Source organism: Agelaius phoeniceus, chromosome 3 (genome assembly GCF_051311805.1).
Source record: "Agelaius phoeniceus isolate bAgePho1 chromosome 3, bAgePho1.hap1, whole genome shotgun sequence".
Classification (NCBI taxonomy): Eukaryota; Metazoa; Chordata; class Aves; order Passeriformes; family Icteridae; genus Agelaius; species Agelaius phoeniceus.
The window spans coordinates 88,108,611-88,123,266 of NC_135267.1; the positions used below are offsets into that span (position 1 = coordinate 88,108,611).

Here is a 14,656-nt window from a genome sequence, read left to right on the forward strand (position 1 = left end):
CCACAGATATCTGCTGCTTCTCAAACTTCAGCCACATCAAATTTCCTTCCCTCATCTTCCTTTTGCTCAACCAAGCTCTCTGGTGCTATCCAAATGACCCTGACCAACCTAATCCCTGCTCTTTTTCATGAGTCACAGTAGCACCTCAAGGAACCACATTTCAGATGTCTCAGCATATATTCTAGCTATTGGCTCACCCTCCCTTGGTATTCCAGATGGACATATTCACCAGCATGCAAGCTTCCAGGAAAACGCAGCAAAATTACACAGCCACATAGCCCAGGAAAGAGAGACAGATAAGTACTTCCAGACAGCAGCTCATTTGTCCATCTCCCTCTTGAACTGTTGTCCCTTTGCACGTGTTACAAAAACAGAACAAAAATGCACCGAGATAAAAAAAGGAAGGAAAACATCAAGGGAGAAGAACAGAAGCATTTGGCTCTTGGAATGGACTACACATTCTGTGTCAGGGCTCACACAACAGTGGAAGAGGTGCAAAGAGAGGTGTGTGCTCAGAATGGAAGTCTGCTAGCAGCACACCTGAAAGGTGAGCACAGTATCAACAGATGCCATGGAGTGGACTTGCACTAAAATTAATTCTGTTTTTCAACAATGCACAGAGAACACAGATCGTCGTGGAGAAGCTGTTGGCGTCCAGGCTGCATAACTTCCTGAGGGCCTCGGCAACCTCAACCATTCTGTGAGAATGCTCTAATCTCTGGTACACTGGTTGATGCTGAGAGTTCAGGAACAGGACTAGGTTATCCTGCCTGCCTTGCCTTTGGCATTTACAAGCTGGCAGCAAGATGAACCTGACCGCCAGTGAAAAGACAACACAGTCAACTTGCCTCTTCCAGGAGGAAATCATTATGCTTTTTAAGAAGCAGCTAGGCCAAGTTGTACATGGGTTACTCCTCTCTTACATTCTGATTCATCCAGCTGCAGCTGTACACAGGCACTTCCTAATGTTTTTGCATGAATTAGATAACTATCCAGGGAACACTTAAGAGACACAGAGACAGAGGTATTTGCTGCCTGGCAGAGTCATAATCACCTCCTTGGGGCTAGGTGGAGTTCCTCATGATTTCCCCTGCTACTGAGTCTCTCTCCACCTCCCAGACAGCGTGTTTTTCTCCCCACCACTGTCAGACTATCAATGATGTCAGCAAACTGACCATCAGCTAGCCAGCACTGAGCCAGTCTTTACAACAGAGATCAAACCACAGGAGAATATCTCCTCAGCTCCTCCAAAGATGCAAAGAACAAGACACCTGTACCATGCCTCATCTCCCACTCATATGGCACACATCTAGAGTCCCAGAGCCTCCCACCATGGAACTACAACCTCCCAGGCAAGCAGACCAGACAATGTCATCGATCATGTTCAGCTCCAAATTTCCTCATGCTAAGACTGCCTTGCAGCAGCCACACACAGCATTTGTTTGCTGGCCACTTCAGTGCCAAACACTGTCAGGGTTGAGATAGACAGGCACTCCTGTGCTGGAAGAACAGCTGCTGCAGCATATTTCTGGGGGTGAAAAATTAAAGCAAAATTGCAGGAGGTTAGCAGAAGCCGAATTTCTCATGCTCCACTGATGCAACCATTTTCTGCAACACTTTCTTTACTATGTTGCTTCAACAAGCCCACAGACAAAGAACTGCTATGGCCCAACTTCCCACACCTGAGGGACAAGTTCTGGTACTGGGCCCCTTAAGAATTATGCTCAGCACAGGCCCCTGAACTCCACTCAGTCACTCTGGAGAGAGAGACCCAGGGCAGACTGTGCTGAATCTACCACCAGCACTAGCAGTAGATTTTCTGGCACCCTCTCACCACAGAGAGAAGCTCAGATGGGCAAACAGATGGTAACAATTCTGAAAAGGCCTGGATTCAAACGGGAGGCCAAGAGGTGAAAAGGACTCACGAGCTCACACGTGGAAGCTTTCTGGAAGCTATTTGTCAAGTCCTGGAGAGACAGGCAAGGGCAAAACCCAGCTGTGCTAAGGATATGGAAAGCTAACCCTGGAGCCATTAGTAGCCCAAAGCCCAGACCCCAGTGCACCAGGGTCTCACACTGGGGCCTTGGTCACGTGTGGCGAGTGCTGTTCTGCAGCCTCTGTGCAACGAGTAGGGACTCAAAGGAAGTTTTGATGGGGTGCTGATCACCCCACCAATGCTCAGTCCAACCAAAATGCCAGTACTGAAACATACAGCAGAAAGAAGATAGTTTCGATATCACATAGCTCAACCCAAATTAGCATTCTCATCAGGCACTCTATCCAGTGTCAAGTCAAGATGAAGAGCCACTCGTATGTCTTGCACTGAAACTAGTCACCCACCAAAGGGGGTGCAGAGCCTACAATGAACAATCCAAATGGTAGCCTAGGATGCATTTTTCTCTTCTCAGATAGCCTTTTTCATCCTAGCATCTCATTGCATTTCAAAGAATGCACTAAGCCTCCAAAAGAAAATGGTATTGACGCTCCATAGAGGAAACCAAATAAAGAGCAGCTGAGATCATTTGGCTTGTTCAGCCTGAAGACAAGGAGACTGAAAGGACACCTCATTGCAGTCTAGAACTTCCTTATGAGGGGAAGCAGAGGGGCAGGCACTGCTCTGTTCTCTGTGGTGACCAGTGACAGGACCCAAGGAAATGGCCGGGAGGTTTGGGTTGGAGATAAGAAAAGGTTCTTCACCCAGAGGGTAGCTGGGCACTGTAAGAGGCTCCCCAGGTTAGTGGCCATGGCACCAACCCTGCCAAGGTTCAAAAACCAATTGGACAGCACTCTCAGGCATATGGTGTGATTCTTGCTGCTGTCCTGTGCAGGGCCAGGATTTGAACTTGTGGGTCTTTTCCAGCTCAAGATATTCTATGAATTTCTGATTCTGTCTATTCATACAAGCAGGCAAACCACAGCAGAAAGGTATGAGCAAGACATGAAACCTATCTAATCACTTTGCAGCGTACCTAGAATTATACCCATGTACCCATACTCTTTACCTTGTACTTCAAAATTGTGCTTTCCATATCAGGGACCTACCCACACAAAGAATTTGGACTACTTGTGGTACCACCCCAAAGCTGCTCTCCCCCCAGGAGATCTCTCTCCCTGCAAATGCTACACTCTGACTTCACAAGCTTCTTTAAGTAGATTTCAAAGGTGCTCCTGGCAGTCCCATTGAATGGCACAGGAGGATCCTTTACTTCCTCTCTGTTTACACAACATGCCAAGACCAATTAATCCCCTGGGAATGAGCTCAGCAGCTCCAAGAAGTCTTTGTGACACCCTAGACTTCCTTATGCCTCAGGTGAACCTGGAGCCTTCAACTTTGAACCCAAGGATGTCCCTGCTGTCCCTGACCTTATGCTCTCAACATTGCCAAAAAAGCCAGATATGCTGAAGTGGTAGCAGCCACGCAGGGTGGCAGCAGGCTTCATTAAATAGCAAGTGGTTGGCAGCAGGGCCAGCATGCAATGATGTGTCTGCCCAGGGACCATGATCAAGGGGTGCCTGGAGAAGGCATTCACTGCAGTAAAGCAAGTGTCTGCACAAGCCAGGGCATTTCTGCCCAATTAAGGGAAAGAATAGAAGCCTTCTGAGCTCATTTTCTAGGCCTTTGGAGAAGTGAAGAAAAGCGCGCATTGAAATATCCTCGCTCGGCCTCAACAGGGAGACACTGGGTGGCCAGCTGACCAGCCAGGGTGGGAAATGCATCTGCCAACAGTCCAAACTCATGTCTGGGACACAGAAGGACTGAATTACTGTACCCTGTGAAGCTGGAGAGGCATAGCCTGGCATCTAACCAAAACAGGGCTTTTTAAACCTGCTCCTGGTACAGCCTTCCCTGCTGCAGGAGGCTGAACTGAAAGGCATGGATGATGGAGATTTCCATTTATTCACATGCTAAGAAAGGACAGCACTTTCCTAACTTTTAAAAAGCACTCTGATTGCCCCCAACCCACTTGTCTCCCAAATTTGCTCCTCTTTATTACCAAAAGGCATCAAATCACTGGAATACAGGGAGACATTTGGATACCACTTGCCATCAACTCATGGGAGGAAGGAAAAAAGACATCCCTACACAGAGCCACTCTACACCTCAACCCTCTGGACCAATATTCCATCACCATCCAACATAAACAGAATTTGATGCAAAGCACTTGGCATCTCTTCATCCACCCTTGAGTTACCCACACCACATCATACCCCCAAAGTGTTTTCTTATCTCACAGCACATTTGCTTCAGGCACAAATTCATCTTGCCTGATATTCTGTCATCTGTCAGCTGCACAGAGCTGCAGGGATGGGAAGTAAGGCTCAGGGATAAGAGTGAAAGCCACATCTGCTACTAAAAAAAAGTCTAGCTGATAAACTTTTCAGCTGCGTTCTCATGGGCAAGCATATGATAGGAAGGATAAGAATCACAAAGCAAGAAAAGCTTGATGTTCAGAGCTCAGATGAAGCCTTAGAGTAGCCTGTTTAATATTAACATTCCTCATATGCATCATTTACCTGACTAAGAAACACAGGATGCCACACACTGCCCAGGCAGTTAATAAGAGCCATTTTTGTTGGAAAATGGAAGCAGACAAAAAACGAACACCCTGGTACCATTTTATAAGTGGGAAATGGGGGCCCTGAATAATTTTCATAGGAGAAATAAGTACAGGTAGCAAGCAAAGACTCATCATAAAGCTTCAAGATGTTACTGGCTGAAAGTTAACCAATTAGAGCTATAAAAATAATACAAATGACCAAATAAAATATTCAGACTGCATCTCACTGTGCATGTGTGTGTCATGTCATGTTGTGCCCTCAGTGCGCTTTCTGTCAAATTAAATCCACCAGCTGACTACCCTTTCTTTATAACATGGATTCCACAACCATGGAATGTTAATGACATCCATAGTAAAAATGTTATTTTAAAAACACACTGCCACCTCCACTCCAGGTTTCAATTTCTTTTGCAAAAATCTTTGCCACAATTAATCCAGAAGTGTAGAGAGCAAATGGACAAGGAAGCCAATTATTCTCAAAAGGTTTTCCCAGAAAAAAACAACAGTTTGGAAGCCTGGTATAAATTAGCCCCTAACCTTTATCAATACACTCCTGAAGACAGAGCTGAAATATGCTTGAGGGAGAGCAGGCAGATGCTATGCCTGGCATCCAAATCAGAGAAATCACCTGGGCCAAAAGAAACATTTTCCCATTTATTTATGTGCACTGTGAAAAACTAGAAGGCTGGGCACAGGCTTCGCAGCTTTCTTCTTCTCTTGTAAGGATGTGAGACTAATTAAAGTCTGTCAGTATCAGTAGAAGATTTGGGTGATGTGAAATGCAAGACTGGGCCTTTTGAATGTTCTGTGAGCCGAAACTTGGCTAGAAGGTTGAAAAGGGGGTGAGGAAAACCGTACTGAAAGCACAAGTCTCTACATTATGTATTCATGGGAGGTATGCTGCCAGCAGGACTGAGAAAAACCAACAATGTAATAGGGAAATAGAAATCTCACTTTTAGGGTTCTCAGAAAATAAATGCATAGTCCTTTCTTTTAGTGGGTCCATCTTGTAGGCTTAAAGGAATTGTTGCAAGCAAGGTTAAAACTACTACGTCCAACAAACCAGAGGCAGTGAAATTCTTTCCTAATGAGAGGAAATTCAGAACTGAAAATAATTGTTTTTAACTTACTGCAACATACCAGGGCCAGCAGATGTCTGCAGATATCCTTTTAAGCTGACACTACACCAGTGCAAATAGAAAAATAATGAAGAGACATGAAATACTAACTCTACAGCAAGGCTTTTTGAAAGAGAGGCGCCAGATGGGAACTGCACAGGGCAGCCTGCCCCGTTTCCCAGGCTCTGCAGAGACAAGGCAAACTTTTAGCATTTCCACACCTCAGTCCCAGGCCAAACTAAAGTCCTGCAAAATCAAGAGTAACTGCATCTAGAACAAACTGTAAGCAGTTTGTGAAATGTTAAGAAGGTAAAAAGCAGTCTATTACATGGCTACAAAACTCCTAGGAGGCATAAAGAGATCTAGGCCCAAGGAGCTCAACAAGTGCAGAAATTCCTATCATCATCAAGTTGACAACCACTTTCACCAAAGGCTCTTTTGACACATGCTGAGCAATTAATTCATTTTTGAGTAAGTGGCATAGGTCAGATCATGGAAGCAGTGGTAACTTGATGAAAGCAAATGCCAGTGATTTTGTTCCTGTGCCATGCAATGAACTGGACAGTACAAGTGCTGCCTTCCTCCTGGTGTAGCAAGAGAACAGCCCAAACATGGCAGGAGCCACCCAAGCAGCAGTGCCTTTACCTCTCAGGAGGGGTATCTACACTTACCCCAATTTATCCTAGATAGACAGCAGAAGTACCCTGAAAGTGTGCCCCAAAGACACGACCACAAGAAGCAACCCTATGAATTTACTGATCCTTGCCTGTAGCCCCACATTTCTCTTCACAGAGAAAAGCAAGGCACAAATTCTTCCCAAGAATGTGAAACCTAGAAATATTCTCAGAATATCAGAGAAAGAAAAAAAAATTCCTATCATTTACTGTACCTCTGTTTGTACAAAAGTAGAATGCAATATGGAGATTGTTTACCCAAAATCATAGTGTTTGGTTTCCTTGGCCCATCAGGGCCAAGAGTGTGTGTGTGTGTCAGGACTGTCAAGTGACAGTCATGAGATTCAGTGCAGTGTGTGCAAAGTTGAGTGCTTAGCAGATTCAGTTTTAGATGTATAAAATAATGTAATAAAGTAATTCATTCGCCTTCTGATACCCATAAAGTCCTCCTCATCATTCCTCCTTCGTCGGGGCCCTCACAGCACAGCTATACTCGCCTCAATAACCCATTTCTGTCTTTGCTTACCAGGCCTTTTTGTCAAGCAATGCTGCTTTCCTCACGTGAAGTTCTGCCTTACCTGCTGCATTTTTTCCAGGTCAAGGCTGGGCCTGCTGACCTTATCCCCATATCCCTGTCGATGTCTCTTACAAGGCATGACCTGCTCAAGGCCCGCCCCGACGCTGGTGAAGATTAAAGGCCCGGAGGCCGGGCTCCGCACCAGGGGCTGCAGTCTCTTGGGAGGGGAGGCACTGAACAGCACGGGGCTGGGGCTGGCCTGGAGGCCATCGGCCTGCTCTGCCACGGGCCGGAAGGACATGGCGCACAAGTTCTTCACTTCCTCGTCGCTGGAGGAGGCGTTGTTGCCGTCGCTGCAGCAGGTGAGCCGGCTGACCTGCGACCACTTCCGCTTCTCCGCCGCAAACTCCCGGTTGATGCGCTCCAGCTCCTCCTCCGAGCTGTGCCGGTCAAGGCTGGCATGGAAGAGGGCCCGAACCTTGCAGCATTGGCTCTCCTGGTTCTGGAGCTGGTTGGTGGCCAGAGGAGTCAGGGTACAATTCCATCTTCTCTCTGGTGGGAGGAGGAGATTGAGAAGTGGCAGAGCACATCTGGGTCCCACAGCCTATATAAAATGGGTGTGTTTCCTCCTGACCTGCTGTTTTCATCTCCTCACAAGTAAACTTCTGAACTGTTTCTCCACCTTCTCCTCCCCAGATGAAACACCCCACCCCCCCCCCCCCCCCCAGCTGAATGCTTCCCTTTGGAAGTTTCCAGACCAGACTACTACATGTCACTACATGTCATCCCTTTCAAGCCATCACCTGGAAGTCTAGTTCCAGAGAAAGAACACAGATCTGTCACCCACCTCACCTCCTCAAGCTGGAGAAGACATGAGCTTACAGATGTGTTGCTAGGCACTTGCCTCTAGCCAAAAACATTAACTTCTAGTGACCAGTTCTCAGGGCAGAAGAGCCAAGTTACACTATCCTAAGCATCACCTTTATGGCTCAAATAAATGAGATCTGGTTTCTGGAAATCAAAGACCTCTATTACAAGACTTGTCACACAAGAGAGCCTGTATTCAGCTAGGCATGCTTTATCTCTTCTGCTGAGCATATGGAGCAGGGATCTGAATTCTAACAGGACAAGTCCTGTGGGTCAGGAATTGAACTTCTGCTTCCTCTGCATAAGAATCTGCTTGAACCTGGGCACAGGGCATACACTAATGGCAAACTTAGCATAACTTAAGAGATGCATTTACTACAGATTTCACCTGCAGCTCTAAGCTACTTCATATCAAGTAAAAAAAACAACAGCAGAGCACCTGTATCTTCTCTATCTCTAGACAGAGACTCTCACTAGATGCAAGAATAGGGCTGCACAATACCAACAGTCTAGGAGGATGGGAAAGAGATAATCAAAGAATGAATCCAGGGGAATGAATAAACTGAAGGTTAAAACTCAAAATAGCAAGGATGAGGAAACCCAGAACAAAGATGACACAAGTGCAAAAGCATGGAATAGAAGATAAATTTTTTGTCCCAGCTCTGCTGCTGGCACAATTGTGGACTATCTCTGCCCCATGTCAGAGCACTGGGACTTTAACACATGGTTAACAATGTCTATTTCTGGTGGTAAAAATGCAACTGCAGCATCTGATAACATCAGCCTCTCCCTGTGAGGTCCCAAACGCTTCAAAGGTGACTGATTTAATGCATCTGTTTGTGGTACATTGGGGACTGAGAAGGAGGCACTTGCAAGAGCACGAGTGAAAAGAAAAACTGACTTCAGCCGTAGTATCCCGGGATCCTTCTATCTTCATCCCTTTACCTCTGTCGATCTGAGCAAGTTCCTGGTTCTCTCCCTCAGAGTCATCGCTGTCCTCATCACTTAGGGGATAGGAGATCTAGGGGACAAGGAGAAAGGAAAGGCTTCATCATGAACACTGAATATTGCTGCCCAAGCCACTTCCCCCACCCTCCCCCTCATATCCTGGAGGTGTCCACCCCACCTAACCACACACACCCAGCCATAGCACCTTCCTGTGTGCACATCCTCATCTCCCAGCCCCAACCTCCCATCGTATCCTCTTACTTTCAGCAACACAGAACACACAAACTACTGCTGCTTCCACCACAAGAGCTGCACTGCCAGCTCTTTCCCAAGTACAATGACATATCCTGCCTTTCACTTCCCAGACATGTAGCTTACAACCATCATGGCCTACCACATCCACATCACGTGGATAACCGAATCTCCAAAATCTCCACTGCCGAGATAGAGACACATCCTGTCAACAGCACTTGCAAGGCACCCACAAATGGAAGTGGCACGTTAGCTTTGGCCATCCTGTGTATGTACCCACACTTCCCCTTTGAAGTTCACACACAATCCACCACAGAACAGACTCACCTTGCTTTTCTACAGGCCAAGCCTGAGGTATTTAATAGAAATAAAAGAAACACAATTTCACAGAAACACAGACAATACTGTTAAGCTGTCCCCTCCAGGAGATAACTTACAGTTATACTGAACACCTTTGAATGCTCTAAGATTAACAACAATTCACATATTTTGTCAATATCAAGACTTTTCAGGAACATCTGCTCTGTGTCAGCCAATGGACTACAAGCCACCTACTCAAAACATGTCTAACACTGAACAAACCTGCTAGCTGCCTCTTGAGAGGATTGAGAGATCTGAAACCAAGCTTTTATAGGTCAGATGGATCACACTGCCTCTGAGTTTCCTACACAGAGGAAATCCTACCTACCTTGCTACTAAAGTGACTTTTGTTCAGCTGCATAGAGCCTACCTGGAAGTTATTAGATCAAACCATTGAGCTACACAACTTAGTATGTGTCTCTGGCAGCAGCCAAAAGCAAATGAGTCAAAGGAAAATGCAATACTTAAAAGAAACCTTTATAAGAAACAGTTCTGGAACAACATGATCACGGCAAGATGAACTTCACTATTCCTTACACCTTTTTATTCAGAATAACAAACATGGCCATCATTCTTAGCTGCCTCAAAATACTTGCTCACAACAGAATCCAGCGGCAATACATTTTCAAAGGTTACATGCTATGCTTCCATTTTACACCTTTGCTGTGCCGTGCTTGACTTTTACAAAGAGGAGGCAAGCATGCAGCCACGACACTGATTTGGACCCATTTTACCTCCACCACCCTGGGGAGATGTCTCTGTAGTGTTTCAGCCACCCAGAGACACAAGAGAGCAGCTACACTTACCTAGGTGTCTATGAAAGACACACTGCTAAGGCAGAGAAACAATAATAGTTGAAAAATTCCGATTGATACTGAATTTGACAGCTATTAAATCAACACACCTATTTTGTGACCATCCTCCAGGACTGTGTTTGTGGCATTTTGTTCCCCCCAAAAGCATGCAGACACCTTTTTCCCCCCTCCTTCTTTAAAGCTACCTTTTGCCCTTCTGCATTTACAGTGTCCTTTGAGAAATCAAAATATATTTTTCTTCCTTGCTAGTCTTTAAACTACGTTCTCAGCTGTCAAAAGATGAACCAGGCAAGTCAGATTTCAGATTTATCCCCACTGCAGATATTCCTGAAGTAAACACAGGACGTTGTTTTTCCTTCTACAACTACAATTTCCTTGTATGTGTTCACACACATGCATCATTTAATAAAGGCAGCTAGCACTGAGGAACACTGCCAAACACAGAGACTTCTAGTTGTCCCCAGAGCAGGTATAATACCTTGTTTGTACCATGGCAGTTCACAGAGGGGACAGCTGACACTGAGGTGCCATTGTGTGGCTGCTGTACAGACAGACAGAGGTCCTGTCTCCCTTAGAAAAGCTAAGGCTCCCATTCTAACTGGAGAGGTACTGACCTTAGGCTGTGGCTCATTCCCACATAAAAACCTTTCATTTGGACACGGCAGGGTTTTCAGTGAGGTTAAGCACTGTGTGGGAATCCTAGCAGCTCCAGTTTCTGTAAAATGTGAATGTCAATACATGGCACAGCACCGATTCCAAAAAAAAGCCAATGACATCTAGCACATGCAGGTCAAACAGCTACTGCACAATGTCACTGGCTTGAGATGCTTAAGATAGGAGGTGGATTTGAGTAAATGACTGATGTTTGAAGTCTGTGTCTACCAATCCTGGACTTCCAAAATATTCACTCTTCCCTGTGCAAGTGAAATTTTGCCAGCCCCTGGCCTCCTATGGGTAACTCTCCTGTACTGAGCCCTCCCCAGTCCCTCGGGCAATCAAAGACCAATTCCCTTGTGAGTTGCCTTAAACACTTTGCTAGAGGCTTAAACTCCTTGCCACGGTACCTCACACAGGCAAAGATTAATGGAAGATCAAAAAATTAAAAAAAAAATAAAAAAAGGATTCTCTATCAGTCTGGATAACAAGACTTACCAAAAACTAAAGATCTATGGAATCAAAGAGTAATGCTCTGACTAGCTGGAGATAAATACACTCTCCCTTGACTCTTCCCCAGCTTTTTTTCTCCCGACTCTTCCCCGTACCCTCTCCTAAACATTCAGTAACATTTCACTAAGCACAGCAGTACTGTGTTCAGGCCTCCAGCCTCCCATATATTAGCCACAGATTCACTTTTGTCCAAGGCAGTACAGCCCCATTTCCCTCAGAAATTCAGAACTGTGGCACTGCTGTAGCAGAAAATTGGAAAACTTCATGTCAAAAGTCCCACCAGATCATGGTTTCATTCTCAGCACATCAATTGCAGAATGAATAGATTCAGATACCTCTTGATATCACAATAGTCCAAGCTCTTGCTCAAGCTTGAACAACTAGAAAAGTTGCCAGGACTGTGCACAACACACTCTCTGCCTTAACATGCATAATTGAAGAGAACAGAAAAAAAATCTTCAATTCACATAAATGTGTGAATGTTTACAAGCTATGGCACAAAAGAAGCCAAAAACCAAAGGACAGGAGGCTATCCTTCAGTGTTTCTTCAGTAAATGCATTAGAAATCAGCCTCCTGCTGATGAGGATCACCCAGTGTTACACCTGGGACCTTCAGCTCTGGCACCTGATGTGCCTTCAGTCAGGATAAGGACTCCTTCTGTTCCAGACAGAAACATAACTAACTTTCCCATCCATTTCATTTCTCATCCATCTCTAGTAAGGAAATATGGCTCGCTGTAAAATAACCAGATGGTATTTAAGGAAAACTTAAGAGTAAAGCTTACACTTTTGAGGGAGTTTTAACATGAAAGACAAACTAGGAGATACAAGAAAAAAAAATAGAGACAGAAAAATATGTCTTTCCAATCACACTGCTGCCTGTCAACTGAGTAATAAACTGCAGCTGAAATTGCAAAGGTCTTAAAGGGTCACATCACCCTCAAAGTCTAAAGCTCTGAAATACATCAGACAATTAAAAAGTCCCACTATGTTAAAGTGGAATTCCTCTTGGTTTGGCTTCCAGAAGAGAAATTATCCTGCTATCATACAATCAAAAGCAATGATATTAAGAATTATCTGTGAGCTTACAAAGGATAAGAAATCTCACTTCTAAGGCAGACTAAAACTCCCAGCAGGCTCCACTTAAAGGCTGCATTGTCCTAAAAACATAAAACAGCATGGTTTGGTTTAGTGTAGGTATGTCCATGAGGAAGAGATAATATAGAGATACAACTGACCACAGGCAACTCCTTGCTCCCAGCTTGAATGAAGAATGCACACAGGCTGGAGGGCATCATTCCCAATCTCCCTCTGGGAGCAAGGGAGGGAGGGAAGGAGGGAGTTTACCTCCAGGGAGGTGGTTTCCCTGGCAGAGGCCAACACTGCCTGTGCTGAACATACAAGGCTGTTTGTGACCCAGGCTTGCTCACTTCAGGCCGACCACTGCAGGGAATCTCTGCAACTAAGTGAAGTCCCTTCCAAGAGCCCTGGAAAGAGACTCTGCTAAGTTGGTCTCACACCCTGGTTCCTGGCACAAAACCAGAAAGCAATGGATGAGCTCAGCAATGACTACTGGTATCTCTGTGATGGGGAACTGATTTCCATTTCTTCAGACTTCAAACTGGAGAAATGAAACCAGTAGTCACCTCCCCCCTGCCACACTGCCTACAGAGCAGCTGCTACAGACATGGGCAACCTACAGCACAGGCCTCTGCTGCTGGCTCTTCTCCATTTCCATTGCTTGGCTTTAGCAAAAACATTTCACTACATTTCCTCTGTGATATTTTTTCAGGTCAACAACTGGTACAGTTGCCACAGGACACTGCCTGATCTTGAATGAGGGAGGTGCCATCCTACCAATTATAAGAGACTTTGAATCAGAGAGAGTTGGAAAACCAGGTGGATGATGAGACACTGAAAGGCAGTTTTGAGCCATGGAACATTAGGAAGAAGGAAGGAATGAGTCAAACAGACCTTCAAATTAACGTGTAACTCCTTTCCCAAGATCTCCTTTGATTTTGAGAGATATTCAGTGATTACTGGGGAGAATTTATGCCAGTACATCAGGTTGGCTCTCTCCTCAAGAAAAGTTGCCAAGTTAAAAGTTCAGTTCAATCTTCAAACATCCACATGTGAGATGTGACTGCCCAGGCTATACCTGGGGTCCTTCAACAGCTAAACTCCCAGCAAGAAGCGTCCTGGTTTGGAAAAGCTTTTCTAGAATATTTTTTCCATGTTACTATGTTCCTTGTTAATTCTCACAGTAGGTCTGCCTTCAAACTCTATTCACCATTTCCTTGCAAATGGCTATAGACAAACCTAGGGCTCATAACCCTTGAACATGGTCCTGCTTGACAGAGCAGCTGTTGGGTAAATGAAAGCTGGGATGGGCCAGTGGGACACAGCACTCCCTGAGGCCCTTGTTTTCTAAGCCCTACTTATGCCAAGTACAGCAAAATTCCTGTTGTAGGAATGCCAGCTTCTGCATGGGCCTGGAGTGTATTAATTGTCAGTGGTTTCACAGACGTGAGGGAAGCAGAGAGTCACTCCAGGTAGCCAAATCTGCAATGCTTTAACAATACAGTTATTATTTTTGTTCAGCGCTTACCATTCTCACATACTGCCAAACATGGTCACTGGCAACTCTCAGGATGCAAGTGGTGGCAGTCATTAATCAAAGAATATGGTAACCAAGCTTCTGTTCTGAGGAGCAATGACTGAGCTGCATTTCCAGAGGCATGGGCTTAAACTGGGTTACATAGATCTTGAAAGGAAGGCACAAGGCTTACAGAGAACAGTGAGGATATAAGAGGTGCATGGATGTGAGGAGGCTCATGCTTGGTCCTCCTACCATTTTAAATCCTCTCCCTCATCCACCTGCACTTTCACAAATACATAAGTGTGTCTTGACCATACTGTCTACAGCTTCTGGAAAGAACTGGCACCTGTGGACAGATCTGACTAGAACTAAAGCAGAGATACACCACCCTTGTGCTGGAGATCCTCATCTGCAAGCAGAGTAAACTAGAGGACTCTATACAGACAAGTGCAGTGGGGCTGGCTTCAGCCCTGGAAAAGGGTTCTTGTTTTGACTGGTCAAAACATAGTTCAGGCCAACACAGCTGACCCACATCAGTTCTTTTTGCAGCAGTCAGAGTGTGCAAACCTCTTTTTCAAAATCTTCCCCTGCTCTTCCCAGGGCTCAGCTGAGATGATTTTGCAGGAGAAGACTAAAGATAAAAACACCAGAGGATTTACAAAATAGAAACCAACCAACCCAAGAAACCCAGCAAGTCCTGATGCTTCACCATTAATCCAGAAAAGTATGTTTACACCACCAGTGAGCCTATGGTGCTTGAACACTTGGGAGTGCACAGGC

At 45.3% G+C, this 14,656-nt stretch overlaps 1 protein-coding gene across 2 annotated transcripts in view; it reads right to left on the reverse strand.

Annotated features, from left to right (window-relative positions):
• Window positions 1-14,656, reverse strand: part of LOC129118038 (uncharacterized) — a 61,141-nt gene that overhangs the window by 33,358 nt on the left and 13,127 nt on the right. For both annotated transcript variants that reach the window (XM_054629194.2, XM_054629193.2), the window contains exons 2-3: window positions 8,681-8,756; window positions 6,930-7,420 (exon numbers count right to left, since the gene is read on the reverse strand). In XM_054629194.2, the coding sequence (XP_054485169.2) occupies window positions 6,930-7,420; window positions 8,681-8,756 (567 nt within the window). The remainder of the gene's footprint in view (window positions 1-6,929; window positions 7,421-8,680; window positions 8,757-14,656) is intronic.